At 39.0% G+C, this 14,465-nt stretch overlaps 2 protein-coding genes across 9 annotated transcripts in view; one reads left to right on the top strand and one right to left on the bottom strand.

Annotated features, from left to right (window-relative positions):
* Positions 1-14,465, bottom strand: part of LOC144220120 (uncharacterized) — a 54,394-nt gene that overhangs the window by 4,654 nt on the left and 35,275 nt on the right. For 4 of the 8 annotated variants that reach the window (XR_013331627.1, XR_013331628.1, XR_013331634.1 and 1 more), the window contains 2 exons: positions 7,826-8,030; positions 6,007-6,115 (listed from right to left, as the gene is read on the bottom strand). The exons of 1 other annotated variant lie outside the window; for it this stretch is intronic. The gene's annotated coding sequence lies outside the window, so the exon portion shown is untranslated. Of the gene's footprint in view, positions 1-3,919; positions 4,083-6,006; positions 6,116-7,825; positions 8,031-14,465 lie in introns of those variants that run through there. 3 more of the 8 variants (XR_013331629.1, XR_013331632.1, XR_013331630.1) reach the window with 2 other exon arrangements.
* The window catches only part of SH3BGRL2 (SH3 domain binding glutamate rich protein like 2), a 61,618-nt gene that overhangs the window by 41,364 nt on the left and 5,789 nt on the right, over positions 1-14,465 (top strand). Inside the window, exon 3 of the mRNA XM_077750274.1 lies at positions 14,272-14,352. Coding sequence (XP_077606400.1) covers positions 14,272-14,352 — 81 coding nt within the window. The remainder of the gene's footprint in view (positions 1-14,271; positions 14,353-14,465) is intronic.

Raw genomic sequence — 14,465 nt, 5'->3', positions numbered from 1 at the left:
TGATAATAGCTATTTTACTTCACAGGATATTTGTGACTAAAAAGTACGTTTTAAGCACATTATTATATAAGAATAGATATCATTATTTTTGTGGAATTTTTTTATATTGTGATCACATATGTTATTAGAGGAAGTATATGGTAACTGAGGGTGTATCCCATTCATGATTACAAGGCCTAGAAAATGCACTCTTGCAAACCAAAATGAGGCATAGTTGAAAATGTGTGTGAACTGTACAGTTCAAATCAAAGCAAAGCTGTGAGTGAAATAGTGCTGTAAGGCTAAACAAAAAAAACTCATAGCTTTCTGTTCTTCAGACTTCGCAGGTGTGAGAATTCCTTTGTTCTGGTCTGGTAATTTGGCTAGTGACAGAATTTTAGGTTGGAAAGAATTTTGATGGTTTTGCTTCATTATCACCTGGTTTCTAGGGCTGCAGTTGAGAAGTCTGGTGACATTTTCCTTGATCATTTGTATGTTTTTGCCAGTTTCTTCTATGCAGATTTTTAATATCTCTTAACTGTATGTGTATCCTAAAATTTTATGATGAATTACCATGATGTGATCTATTTTTCATTCACTGCACTGAGTGCTCAGTAGGTCCTTATCCAAGAACTACATAATTAATAAATGTTTTTTATAGTATTTTTTTTTAATATTTTTATTTCTAGGAGAGAGAGAGAGACAGCGTGAGCAGGGGAGGGTCAGAGAGAGAGGGAGATACAGACTCTGAAATGGGCTCCAGGCTGTGAGCTGACAGTCAGCACAGAGCCTGACGCGGGTCTCGAACCCACGAACCGCGAGATCATGACCTAAGTGAAAGTCGGACGCTTAACCGACTAAGCCACCCAGACGCCCCTTTATAGTATTTTTTTGAAAAAAATTTCCCTGCTTATTCTTGTTCTCTTTATCTGGCATACATATTAATTAAAAAGTTTTTTAATACTTATTTTTGAGAGAGAGAGAGAGTGCCAACAGGGAAGAGGCAGAGAGAGAGGGAGACATAGAATCTAAAGCAGGCTCCAAGCCTGCTCCAAGCTGTCAGCACAGAGCCTGATGCAGAGCTAGAACTCGTGAACTGTGAGATCATGAGCTGAGCTGAAGTCGGACGCTTAACTGACTGAGCCAGTCAGGCACCCCTGGAATACATATTAATTTAAATAATGGATTTCTTACATCAATTTTCTAATATTCTTATCTTCTTTCTTATTTGTTGTTTTGTTTATTTATTTATTTATTTTTGTATTGTCCTCTTTATTTCTGGGAGATTTCTTTAACTTACCTCTGAATTTTTTCATTCAATTTTTATGTCATCTTTTTTTTCCTCTTACATTCTGATTTTTCTTTTTATTAATTTTTTTAATGTTTTATTTATTTCTGAGAGAGAGAGAGAGAGACAGCGTGAGCAGGAGAGGGTCAGAGAGAGGGGGAGACACAAATCTGAAACAGGCTCCAGGCTCTGAGCTGGCAGTCAGCACAGAGCCCGACTTGAGGCTCGATCCCACGAACCGTGAGATCATGACCTGAGTTGAAGTCGAACGCTCAACTGACTGAGCCACCCAGGTGCCCCTGATTTTTTTCTTTTTAATAATGTGCTTTTATGAGAGGAGTACCAGATCTTAGCTCAGTGGAGATATTTAATATGATTTCTTTGCGGTCTTCTTCTCTTACCGCTACTGCCCCCGTCCTCCTAATTCCCTTGTTTTCCCTTCGTTTATTTTAGTCTTTTCTAACAAGTGTGGTTGGCTTTCCTCAGATCTCTAGTCATCCTGGTCTTTTGTTTATTTAAGAGGTGAGGCACTAGAAAGCTAATTAGAAGCTGCAGGTATCTTTATATACCCGTGTGGGCTTGTACCCGCCTCCCCCCTTCCCCACTTCCCTGTAGGGATGATTGGGTAGCCTGTTAGCATTCTCACTGCAGATACTGATAATAAAATCCGTAGGTCTTTTCTCAGATGATGGTTTAGCTTTTCCAGAGAACGGCCTTTCAATCTCTTGCTTTGGGGATATCAGACTGGCCCCTGGGGTTCTGGACCTGAAGGGTGAGACACTGGAGGCTCTCCCTCTCTGCCATGCACAGTTTCCCTTCATAGCCCTTCATATCTCTCTTCCATGCTGGCGTTTCTAATGTTGCTTCCAGAAGCCATGTTCATTAAGAGTGTACCTTCTAGCTCCTTTGGGGGAGAGTGAGGCACCCTGGGAATCTAACTGCTGCTTATGTAGACTTTCAAACCGTCTCATTTCCCTGCTTTGCCCACTCCCCCCACCCTCACCGTAGCTGATGCCTCCAGCTCCTGATGTTTTTGAGGTGCCTGCAGCTTGTGTCTTGTTGATGCTGCTTTGCAAACACTGAGGTTTGACCATCCTCTGCTCTCTAATGCCCCTGTCTCTGTCCCTGCTTTCTGCGTATGTTGTGGTTCAGAGCTATAAGATGTCTCCTAGTTTTAATTTTTAAAAATGGTGTTTCTGGGTTTTTTTTTTATTCTGTTTTGTTGATTTTTCAAGATAAAGGAGGAAGAGACATCTTTGCTCTATCATCCTGAAAGTAGAAGTCTTCAGAGCCCTTTGAATAGAGGAGTGTATGAATGAATAAAAGACTGTAGTCTAAAATAGAGCTAATTGCTTAACCTTGCTTTCACTTCTTTATGACTTTCTAAATCTCTGTGTATCTTTGCTCTACAGAGTCTATGAAGAGTTTTTCAGATAGACTGGCTGGGAGCCAGCTAGAGGCTTACACATTGATTAAACTGTGCTGGATAAATGGCATCTTCCCTGCTTGAGCAGCGTTAGCCCCATGGTGACAGGGACAGCAGCGCTGGTACACACTCTGTCTTTACAGTCTGTTCTAGCAGGAGTTTTGAAGACAGTGTCTGCTCATCACGGTCAAGTAAATTCAACTTTGACAAAAGCAAAAGCATTAGAGAGCAACTAACCATGGTCACATTCATCCTTCCTGCCCCTGTGCACCTTGCTTTACCCAGTGATAGTTCATGAGTGGTCTTATCTGGTTGGGTAACTTGTGGAAACTGCCACATTGGAAGTGACAGGATCCAGTGAGCAAGAAGATTCTCCTATTTCCTGGAATTGGCTGGAAACCTACTACTGTGTAGTATTTTAAACAGGGTGAGGTACGCATGTGAGACATAAACATCTGCTAAGCTACTCGATAAGCTACTTGATATCTGCACTGTAGGTAATTTCCTTTTCTCTTCCTTTTAGTGTTTGAATGTCCTGTCTGTTGGAAGAATTCCCCACTGAAAGGAAGCTCCTGGGCATGCCCAGTCAGTTCTTCCCAACACAGGATCAGTTGGGCAGGGGTCTTAGGGTGAGGAATAGCCATGGCTGGCGTCCTCATGGAGCTGACCCTGGGGTGTGGCCTGGGTGTGTTCTTGGCTACCCAGACACAGAACTCTTCTTATAAACTGGTTTTCCAGCTTTCATGTGGATTCAGAACTTCCCACTGAACTGCCATAAATTCCTTTCCTGTTAAGTTGCTAATGTCCATTTTGGTTGTTTGTGGTCAAGAAAGCAAACTGCACAGACTGGTTATTCTTGCTATTTCCTGGGAGCATCCCTACCAGTAGCAAGACTCTTCTCTGGAAATGGGTAATGGAAAGGTGAAGGTAAACATCCCACTGCCTAGGCTTTTCTGACGGGTTTTAGTGTCTGATTTTGATTTTGGAAAGCTCAGGTCTTCACATCTAGGGTTTAAACTTTGTTCTCTGTGGAACTGGCCTGTGTGGAGTGCACCAGAAATGAAAATGCGCACATCTACATGAAAGGAAAATATTTACTCCCCTTTCATTTCTTTTCTCCCTTCCTATTAAGGAAAAAAAAAAAAGATTTGGATTTTCAAAATATATTTTTATGTATTTTTTATTAAAAATGTTTATTGTAGGGGCGCCTAGGTGGCTTAGTTGGTTAAGCGTCCGTCTTTCGCTTTGGTCATGATCTCGCGGTTCGTGGGTTCGAGCTCCGCGTCGGGCTCTGTGCTGACTGCCAGCTCAGAGCCTGGAGCCTGTTTCGGTCTGTGACTCTCTCTCTCTCTGACCCTCCCCTGCTCACGCTGTCTCTCTCTCTCTCTCCTAGAAATAAATAAAACATTAAAAAAAATGTTTATTGTGGTAAAAACGTATGTTGTAAAACTTATGTGTTACTTACTTTTAAGTGTACAGTTTAGTAGTGTAAAATATATTCATTGTTGTAAAACAAATATCCAGAACCTTTTCATCTTGCAGAAATGAAACTCTATACCCATTAAGTAACTCTTATTTGTCCCCTCCCCTCCAGAACTTGATAACAATTATTCTGCTTTCTATCTATGAATTTGACTATTTGACCTTCATACCTTGCAGAAATGAAATCATACAAGGGTGGCTGGGTGGCTCAGTAGGTTGAGCATCCGACTTTGGTTTGGTTTATGTCATGATCTTGAGATTCATGAGTTTGACCTCTACATCGGTCTCTGTGCTGACAGCTCAGAGCCTAGAGCCTGCTTCAGATTCTCTGTCTCTCTCTCCTCTGGCCCCTCCCCTGCTCTGTCTCTCTCAAAAATAAACATTAAAAAAAGAAGTGAAATCATAAAATGTTTGTCCTTTTGTGACTAATCATTTCACTTAGCATAATGTCCTCAAGGTTTATCCATGTTGTATGTCTTAGACCATTAAGGCTGCTACAACAGAAATGCCACAGATTGGCTCTTTTGTAAGTAATAGAAAATCACTTCTATGGTTCTGGAAGCTGCAAGTCTTAGATCAGGGTGACAGAAAGGTTGGGTTCTGGCAGAGGCGCTCTTCTGATTGCAGAGTGCCAACTTCCTGAAGTGTCCTTACGTGGTGAAAGGGGACAAGGGGGCTCTTTTATAAGGACATTATTCCTATCCTTGAGGCGTCCACTCTCATGACCTGATCACCCCCTAAAGGCCTTTGGGCATCAGGATTTCAACATGTGAATTTTGGGGGGATACCAACATTTAGCCTATAGCACTGAAAGCATGTGAGAACATTTCATTTCTTTTTAAAGCTTCCATTGTGTTTATATACCATATTTCTTCTATTCATTTATTGATGGATTGGGTTCCTTCTACCTCTTGGCTATTGTGAATAGTACTGCTTTGAACATGGGTTTGCAAATAATTGTTTGAGATTCTGTTTTCAGTTGTTTTGTATATATATGTGTATACACATATACAGAGAGAGGTGGGATTGTTGCATCATATGGTAGTTCTATTTTTAATTTTTTGAAGAAACATCATTCTGTTTTCCCATAGTGGTTGTGACATTTTACAGCCCTATCAGCAGTGCACAAGGATTCCAACTTGTCTGTATCACCACCAATACTTGTTTTCTTTTGTTTGTTCCATCTTGTTTGGAGAATACCCATCTTAATAGGTATGAGGTGAGATCTCATTGTGATTTTGATTTGCATTTCTTTGATGATTAGTGATGTTGAGCATTTCATACACTTATTGCCCAATTCTATATCATTTTTGGAGAAATATCTGTTCAAGTCCTTTGCCCATTTTTTAATTAGGTTATTTGACTTTTTTTGTCATTCAGGGTTTTTTTTTTTTATATTTATTTTGAGAGAGAGCGTGTGAGAATGCACATGTGTGCGCCATGGAGGGGTAAAGAGAGAAGGAGACAGAGAATCTCAGGGAGGCTCCATGCTGTCAGTGCAGCACGAAATGTGAGATCCTGACCTGAGCCAAAATCAAGAGTTGGATGCTTAACTGATTGAGCCACCCAGGCACCCCAATGGCAGAAAATTTTTATAGAAAAATACCATTTTGATCATTTTCCATGGGGCAACTTATAAGATTGTTTATATCTTAAAACTGTAAATTACTGTTTTGGTACTTTTAGATGATACGTGTAGAATATTAAATTTGTACCTAAGCATTGGGTCTACTGCTAATCGTAAGTTTATATTAGAGCTGTTGACTAGTTTAAATGATTATGATTTAATAATGATTTGCGGGCCAACTCTGCCTGCCTTTCCTCATATTACCTTGGTTAACTGGAGCCCGAAAGTAGACTAGAGATGGGTTAGATTACTTTTAAGGATGTGCAGAAAGGCTAAATGACCAGCAGTGGTTCCTTGTGGCATCTGTTCTTTCCTGTGAAAGGAGACAAGGAGATGTGTTAGTGTCTTCTTACCATTGGTGGAAGCTTAGAAGAACCCCACAGAGCACCTACATACATTTAGGTGTATGTAGACGTATTGTTTCCAAATGCAGTGTAATGTAAGTCTTCTGAGAAGATTGTCTTGGGATAATATATTTTAAAAGTGTGTTTGGGTATCTTGTTGAAGCACACCGACCCACTTCCCATAATTATCAGTTTTCAAATCCCTGATTCATACATATGATTTTATTTTTTAAAAAATCATGTATTTGAATTTAAATATATTGAATTTGAACACATATATATGTATATATCTGAATATATTGAATTTGAACACACACACACACATCTCGACACATAAATATAAAAAATGACTTTCAGCCAAAAGTCTCATAAGTTGTTGGAAAGAGATATTAAAAGTGATTTTCATACTGAGTTGGTTGTCCAACATTATTGTTGTTGTTTTTTCTTTTTTTCTTAGCACTAAAATGAGTATGGAAGTAGAGAAAATTTGGAAAATGAGAATGAGGAAGGGGGAACAATAAATACTGCCTTTCGAACACAACTGCAAACATTTAGTCAATGCACATTCTCTTTTCTTACAAGTTGATTTAAATTTTTAAAATCACATTTTTTGATCATATTATATATACCATTTTGTGCCCTGCTTTGTTCTCTAATAAAAATAGTTTCCATCTCATTGTAAGCCTAATTTTTAGAGGTTACATATTATTCTGAGGTTGGATAATTATAATGAACTTAATCATTCCCTCACTGTGGGCTATTTAGTTGTTTCCAGTCACTTAGAATAATTGTTTGCAACTGGCAAGCTATTCTGAAGAATGTTATTTTATAAAGTACATTCTCACTTAAGCTGTTCTACTCTTTTCCTTTCCTTAGAGTCATTTTTCTTTCTCTCCTTAGAGTCGTCTGTCAAACAGCAAAAATATTTAGGGGTATACTCTTAGCAAGATATGAAGGGTTATTGTTCGTGGCCCCAGAATCTGGGTTCAAAGTGAAGAAAAAGTCACTTGGTGAAATGAAAACTAGTAAAAGTTAAAACAAGATGATTATTATATGTATTGCTGCTAAAACCAAAGTTAAGTTTCTTAGGGATGCTCAAAGTTCTAGAATAAAGGTAGCCTATCTGCCCAGAGCAGCATTTGGCTTGAAGATTTTGAGTATGTTGGCAAAGCATATTTCTTAAAAATGTTTATTTATTTATGTTGAGAGAGAGAGTGTGTGTGAGCGAGCATGAGCAGGGGAGGTGCAGAGAGAGAGGAAGACAGAATCCCAAGCAGGCTCTGCACTGTCAGTGGCTTGAACTCACAGACTGTGAGATTGACCTGAACCGAAATGAAGAGTTGGACGTTTAACCGACTGAGCCACCCATGCACTCCCCAAAAGCATATTTTTTTAATAGCAGAAGAAACACTGATATATTGTGGGGCAGGATGCTGGATTTCCATGAATTTTAAGATGGAACAAGACTTCAAAGAATTTCACTTTCATAGGAGCTGCCTCAGAATATATTCTCCAATGTTCTAGATCAGGGATTGGCCCCCTGGTAAATACGTTAGGCTTTTTGGGCTACCAGTTCTATGCTGCGTTTTCTTTTTTGGTTTGGTTGTCTTTTGTTTTATTTCCTAACCATTTAAAAATGTCAACACCACACTCAGCACAGAAGCCCTTCCATAGTTTACCTCTGTTCTAGATGGTCCCTTCATATTTCCTCCACCTCCTGGGGTTCTTTAGTGGTCACATTTGCAAAACACAGGAGTAGCTGTTTTCCAGGTCTCCATGAAAACAAGTATATTCTCTGGCAGGATGGATAGATGGACTGGAACGTAGGGATAGAATTTTGGCCTCTGTGGAAGCATGACTGGCAGTGATTTTGTTACTAGAACTCTGTTTGGAGTTAATAAGGAAAAGGAAAAAAAAAAAGGAAACTAAAGATTAAAAATTTTCATTATTATTCACAGGAGATTGTGCTCTGTTTCTAAAATCTGGATGTTATGGGGCACCTGGATGGCTCAGCTGGTTAAGCATCCAGCTTTGGCTCAGGGCATGATCTGCAGTTGTGAGTTCAAGCCCTGCATTGGGCTGTTTGCTGTCAGCACAGAGCCCACTTCAGATCCTCCGTCTCCCTCTCTGTCTCTGTCTCTGTCTCTCTCTCTCTCAAAAATAAACATTTAAAATACGAATGTTATTTATGTAGGCTTAATGACTACATCATCACATGATATTTAAGGCAAGGCCCTGACAGTTACCCAAACTCATTTTCTTTCACCTCAGTACCCACTTGTTTACTAAATCCTGTGACTTTTATCTCCTATAGAATTCTGCCCTGTTTCTCTCTCTATACTCAACTCAAATGGGCCTTCTTATTGAGCCTTCTCTGATTAACTAGGGCTCTGGTAATCACTAACCCTCTCCCCAGGTCCAGCAAATCTGTGCCTCATTCTTATTATGACCTCTATATCATAACATTTGTTTTTCATGTCTTTCCCTTCTGCCAATCTCTGAGCTTCCTTGTGCTCACCTCAGCAGGCTCTGTGGCATATCTATCTTAGTATCTGCATATGTTAGGAACCCAGAACATGCTTATCAAAAATTAGTCCTGTGAATGGGTGAATGGCTACACAGATGTTTTCAGCGGAGCAGGTAGCTAACCTGTTCTGTTGGGTCCCGCCTTGTCAGTTCTGAGTATTTGCATTCCCACTTCATTAATAAAAGTCAAATGTCTCAAAAGGAAGCTTTTTGGACCTTCTTCTAAATTTTACAATGAAATCTATTTGGAAAATCACCTCTGTTAGAAATTCACCTATCCCACAGGTAGAATTTTGTTAAGAGACTTAATCTGAGGGGCCCCTGGGTGGCTTAGTTAAACGTCTTACTTCAGCTCAGGTCGTGATCTCAGTTTGTGAGCTTGAGCCCCTGCATCGGGCTTGCTGCTGTCAGTGTGGAGCCTGCTTCTGATCCTCTGTTCCCCCTTTCTCTGCCTATCCCCCCTGTTTCTCTCTCTCTCTGTCAAAAATAAACAGTAAAAAAAAATCTGAATATGAAGATCTCTATTCCAAAGCCTTCTTTCTAAAAGATAACTTATCTAATCAAGGAGAATCTTCAAATGTTTTACTGTAAATAATCTTATATGACATCCTCACAGATACTAGGAAAGGAAAAAGGTTGGGTGGTGGGGAAAGGGGTGATATAAATTCCTCTTTATCACTTGCAGATCAGCTGTATGCCCAGAAGCATAACAATTTAATTAGATATTCTTTGCAGTTTTATCTCTTTTATATAGCTGTAGTTTTTATTCTTCTGTCTATAAATGTTTAATCTCCCATTTTCACCTCACTGAGATGTTTGCCGCAGTTTTCTACAGTGATGAATCCCTGGGACACGTCTCATGAAAACGGTGGCTTGTGCTGTGAATATTGAAGACCTTCATCCAGACAGGTTGAGGCTGCCCCAGTTGCATGTTTAATAGGAGATCTTAAATAGTGTCCACATGGGTGGTTTTCTCTCTGTTAAAATGTTTCTCTTTCTGAGTGTATGCAGTTAGACTTAATGAAAAGAAAATGAAACTATTAGGACACTAAGTGCATGTTAATACTCTCAATGTTACAGTGGTAAAGGAGGGTCAAAAGTGAAGTCACTTTTCCTCTGCCCTTTCTTTATATGCACCGTCCCCTGGATTCCCATGAGATACACTGTCTTGTTAGGTTCTTCTTTGTAGTTCTCTGAATTATCACCATCCTGTGTGAATATACATAGTGCCTGTATTCCTTGATTTAAAAATTGGACTGCACTTGTTTCTTTGAAAGATGAAGAGAAATTTGCATTCTTACAGCTGCTCTCATTTCCCTCATGTAAAGATTATAGCAGTCACATTCTCCTCTGTGACTGTAATAACTATTATAAAATATATAAACATACTTAATATGTATTTTGTTTTAAAGATATTGGTATCTCTTTTGAGCTGTTTAGTTGTGTGAGCAGTCATAGAGGAGGGTATGTATCTATTTTACTAAATCCCTGTGGCTTAAAGGAGAATGACATGAATGTCAATAGCCAAGAGATTCTCTTAATATTAGCCTTTTCACTTAACTCCTCTGGGTATTTCTTAAAATGTTATTGCTGGTTCCTTTTCCTGTGTTCAGAAACAGTTTTTTTCCCATCGAGTTTCAGTTGGTGCCTGGGTAGATGTATCCTCTTCCCCTGCTATCTTGTACTAGTATGGTCAGAAATGTTAAACATGAGGGTCACCTGGTGGCTCAGTCAGTTGAGCGTTTGACTTTGGCTCAGGTCATGACCTCTCGGTTCGTGGGTTCGAGCCCTTCATTGGGCTCTGTGCTGACAGCTCAGAGCCGGGAGCCTTTTTCCGATTCTGTGTGTCCCTCTTTCACTGTCCCTCCCCTGCCTGCATTCTCTGTCTCTCAAAAAGAAATAAACATTAAAGAAATTTTTTTAAAGGAAAAGAAATGTTTAACATGAATTAGAAATTTTAAATCCTGTGTTTTGGGCTTACCCATATTTGGTGTTTGGCACAGAAATTGCTGAATGAAGCTGTTTCAGACAATACGTCTTACATACTGTACCAGGATTGGAACTGTCAACTATTTTTTCCTTCTGTGTCAAGATTTTATAAAATAGAACATAGCATTAATGGTCCTTAACCACTAAATCAAGATATTCTGCTCAGAGGCTACCCTCAGGCTTGAAAGAAATTTTAGGAAGAGGGAGCCTCTGCCCATTTCCACGAGCAGCTGCAGTGATTCTTGCAGTCTTAAAAAAAAATTTTTTTTTTAATTTTTTTCTTCTTCTTTTGGGTAGACCAGATTTGCTTTCGCTCATTTAGAACCGATTGCTGCCACCATTTCCTTCTAGGCCATGTATTGTTTTTATTCCCCACAGCCTCCTGTTTGGATATGCCCGTGGCATGTGGAAATAATATGAATCTGTCACTTGATTGTCATTGACTTAGCGTGGGAAGCGGTACAGCTTTACAGCGTGGCTGCTGTGGGTTTCCTCCCTGTTCTCTTAGGGAACACTAAAAGGGCAAAGAACTTTAAGGTCTTTGTCTCAAATGCTGGTCTAGTCCATAATTGTCTAATCATGGTGTACGGGTAATATACTTAAGTAAGCTCTGTGGAAGAATGAGACTATTGTGCACTTTATCTGTTATAGATTTTATCATGAACTCATAAATTCTCTTAACATTGGTTTTTCCTGGAATGCAAACAGAAGTATAGGTGACAGAAGCTTCCCCCCGTCTTAACAGCTGTTTAGCTTGCTTTATTTTTCTTAAAACTGCAGCATTTAGAGAGATGGTCCATTAGTAACAGTGCTCAGTTATGTTGATACCTATATAGACCAGAAATTTCTCTTTTCATAAGCAGTTAGCACTAGAAACAAAGCGAGTTTTTCATCTTTTGTCTTATATGTAATAGAAATGTGCCAGCTTCTAAAACTGGGCGATTTTTATCTTAAATATGCTTTGTCTGTTTGTACCCTTCTCCAAAGGTGATATTAACTGATCATTATATTGTAAAGTTACAGAAGGTTGATTTGCCTGAAACATATAATTGGCAGATGTGTATTTATAGACATGTCAGAGAGAGCATCTTTAACTATAAGGAATTCAGCAATCGCTTCTGAGCCTTTTGGCTAAGATCAAGTGTAGGAATTCAGCAAGCCTATTTAGTAACTTTATAGTGAGTTTTTAAAATACGTTGCTTTTAACTTTGCAGTACAAAGTTTTTAAAAATAGAAGCCTGATAAGTGAAATGAATTTAATAAGAAAATAGATCTTTCTCTTATATTGGTGAATGCCTAAGGCCATAAGAACTTACATCTTAATAGGACATGATTTTAAAATTTCTAATACTATTTTACTCTTAAATTATTTCAGTCATACTGTTTAATGGATTATCTCTGAAAGGGAGTATTAACAATTAAGAAATCCTATATTTTAAATTATCAATCACCTACTCTGCCTAAATATGACAAAAATAATTTAACCTTTTTACACTTTGAGATTCATCACTTTGAGACTTTTAAATATCAGAAAATAAGATTTTACATAATTTTGAAAAACCCAGAGATTACCTAAAACATATAACATCAGTCATTAATTAGCAAATACAACTCATTCATCTGCTTAACAAAGATTATTGGTAATCTAGGGTGTGTCAGGTACTAGCCTAACATTCACTCTAAAAATTATTTCCTTTCAATTATTCTGCCTTTATTTTATTTTTAAAAAATTTTAAAGGTTATTTATTTATTTNGGGGGGGGGGGGGGGGGGGGGGGGGGGGGGGGGGGGGGGGGTGCATGGAGGGAGAGAATCCCAAGCACGCTCTGCACTGTCAATGTGGAGCCCAGTGTGGGGCTTGAACTCACAAACAGAGAGATCATGACCTGAGCCGAAAACCAACAGTCGGATGCTTAACTGACTGAGCCACCCAGGTGCCCCAAATTTGCTATTTTCTTAAAGGAAACTAGATTATTCTGCTCCATTGCTCGGAACCCACACATGATTTCCTTTTATACTTAAGATAAATTCAAAATCTTTTTCTTGGTTTTACATAGTCTGACATGTACTTAATTCCTGTCAGACCTGCCAGCCTCACTCCTCATCAGTGCTGTTGCCTGTCCTGAATCCCCTGGTCAGCTCTACTCATCCTTCAGATTTCAGCTTAAAATGCCATTTTTGAAGAGGGTTTTTGCTGAGCCTCCCTCTTCAGATGGATTGGTCCTTCCCAGTATGTCAAGAAAGGCCTCTCTTTAGAGGGGAACTGTATTGGGCCAGATCCTAAATGGCAGAGGAAGCTACCACCTGAAGACCTGCAGAAGGAACAGCAATTACAAGCCCGAGGTTGAGATGATCATGAATTAAAATCAAGCTGCCTTCAAAACCACATGAAACTCAACCTGCTAAAGCATTTGAACAAGAGAGCCTCTATACAGAGTGGAATAATTCAAAGACTGTTTATCACTGAGGCATCCTTTGCAAGAAGCAAATCTCCATTCTGTAAGTCATGGTCTCTCATTTAGATTGCTGGACAGATTTCAAGAGTATTTGCGATGCCATTGGCTTGGCTCAGCAGTGGATTCATTAGGGCTCAGTGACTCTGGTAATACGGGTGTCCCATAGCTGCTTTCCTCTTGGCCAAGAAGCATCACAGAGGACAAAAAGCCTCAATTTCAACATCAGGGAGAATTGGCCCCAAATCTCAGCTTTTCACGGATTGCCTATCAAACGTGGGCACAGTATTTCTTTACTCTGAGCCAGTCTTCAACCTGATAGTCTGTGGTGAGGATTAAATGAAGTATTGATTATAAGGCGCCTGGCCTAACGCAGATGGCTAAATATGATTATGATCATTGTCTGCCTGCAATATTTATCCTTAGGATCAAGTTATCAAAGAAAGGGACTTTTACAGATTTTAAGACTGCTTTACATCAACTTAGAAACCATACAGTAATATATATGCAAACTTGAAAAGAAATAATTGATGAACCTATTGGCCAGAATTTCTTGATGGCTTCTCTTGTGAAAGTAGGAATTGAAAAATGATTCTGTGTCTGAGGCAAAGATAAATGTTATGGAGAATCTACTTGCCTCTAGTTTTTATTTGATCTTTTTATTCTCTCTGAAGATACAGTCTGAAAGAATGTGGCAAACTTCAAAAGCAGAATAGAAGCACTTGCATTGACACATGGAGACCTTTATGGCTTTCTGTTTACCCAGTGATTTTTTTTAAAGCTCTAGATAACAAAATATCAAGAATGGAATTGGGAATCAGCCTTTCCTATTGATGCACTAGAGTAAAACCCTGAGTGATTTCACACGAATGTTAGTTTGGCATATGAGGGAAAGGGAACGTGTTCCGATTTCACTTGTGTTGTCAGTGTTTTACATTTCAACCCTATCACAGGCCTTGCATTAAAAACATGCTAAGCTCATCGTCATACTTAGAGAAAATTTTATGCTCAAGCAGAGCAAATCCAGTAGATTTAGATAGCTCTTCCCTGGCCTGGACGGAGCAATGGTACATTTTTTTTTGTTTCCATAATTTTTCAAAAGCACCACATACCGATAATTATTTGCTTTTGTTTATTGTCTCTTCCTCTTTTTTCTAGGATTATGACAGTTTTTTTGAATCAAAGGAAAGCAACACAGTCTATTCGTTCTTAGGCCTAAAATCACGGTTGGCATCAAAGGTAGGTAAAATTTTCTCTTGTTTTAAAATTCATCTTTCTTGAATTGTCCTTTGGGGTTGAGATTGAAGGTGTTAGAGGAATGCACACGTAGTCTCCTAAATTTTTAGGTTTCA

This window comes from Crocuta crocuta, unplaced genomic scaffold, assembly GCF_008692635.1.
Source record: "Crocuta crocuta isolate KB4526 unplaced genomic scaffold, BGI_CrCroc_1.0 scaffold9, whole genome shotgun sequence".
NCBI lineage: Eukaryota > Metazoa > Chordata > Mammalia > Carnivora > Hyaenidae > Crocuta > Crocuta crocuta.
The sequence above is the reverse complement of the archived record's forward strand: the minus strand, read 5'-3'. Positions and strand labels throughout refer to the sequence as shown.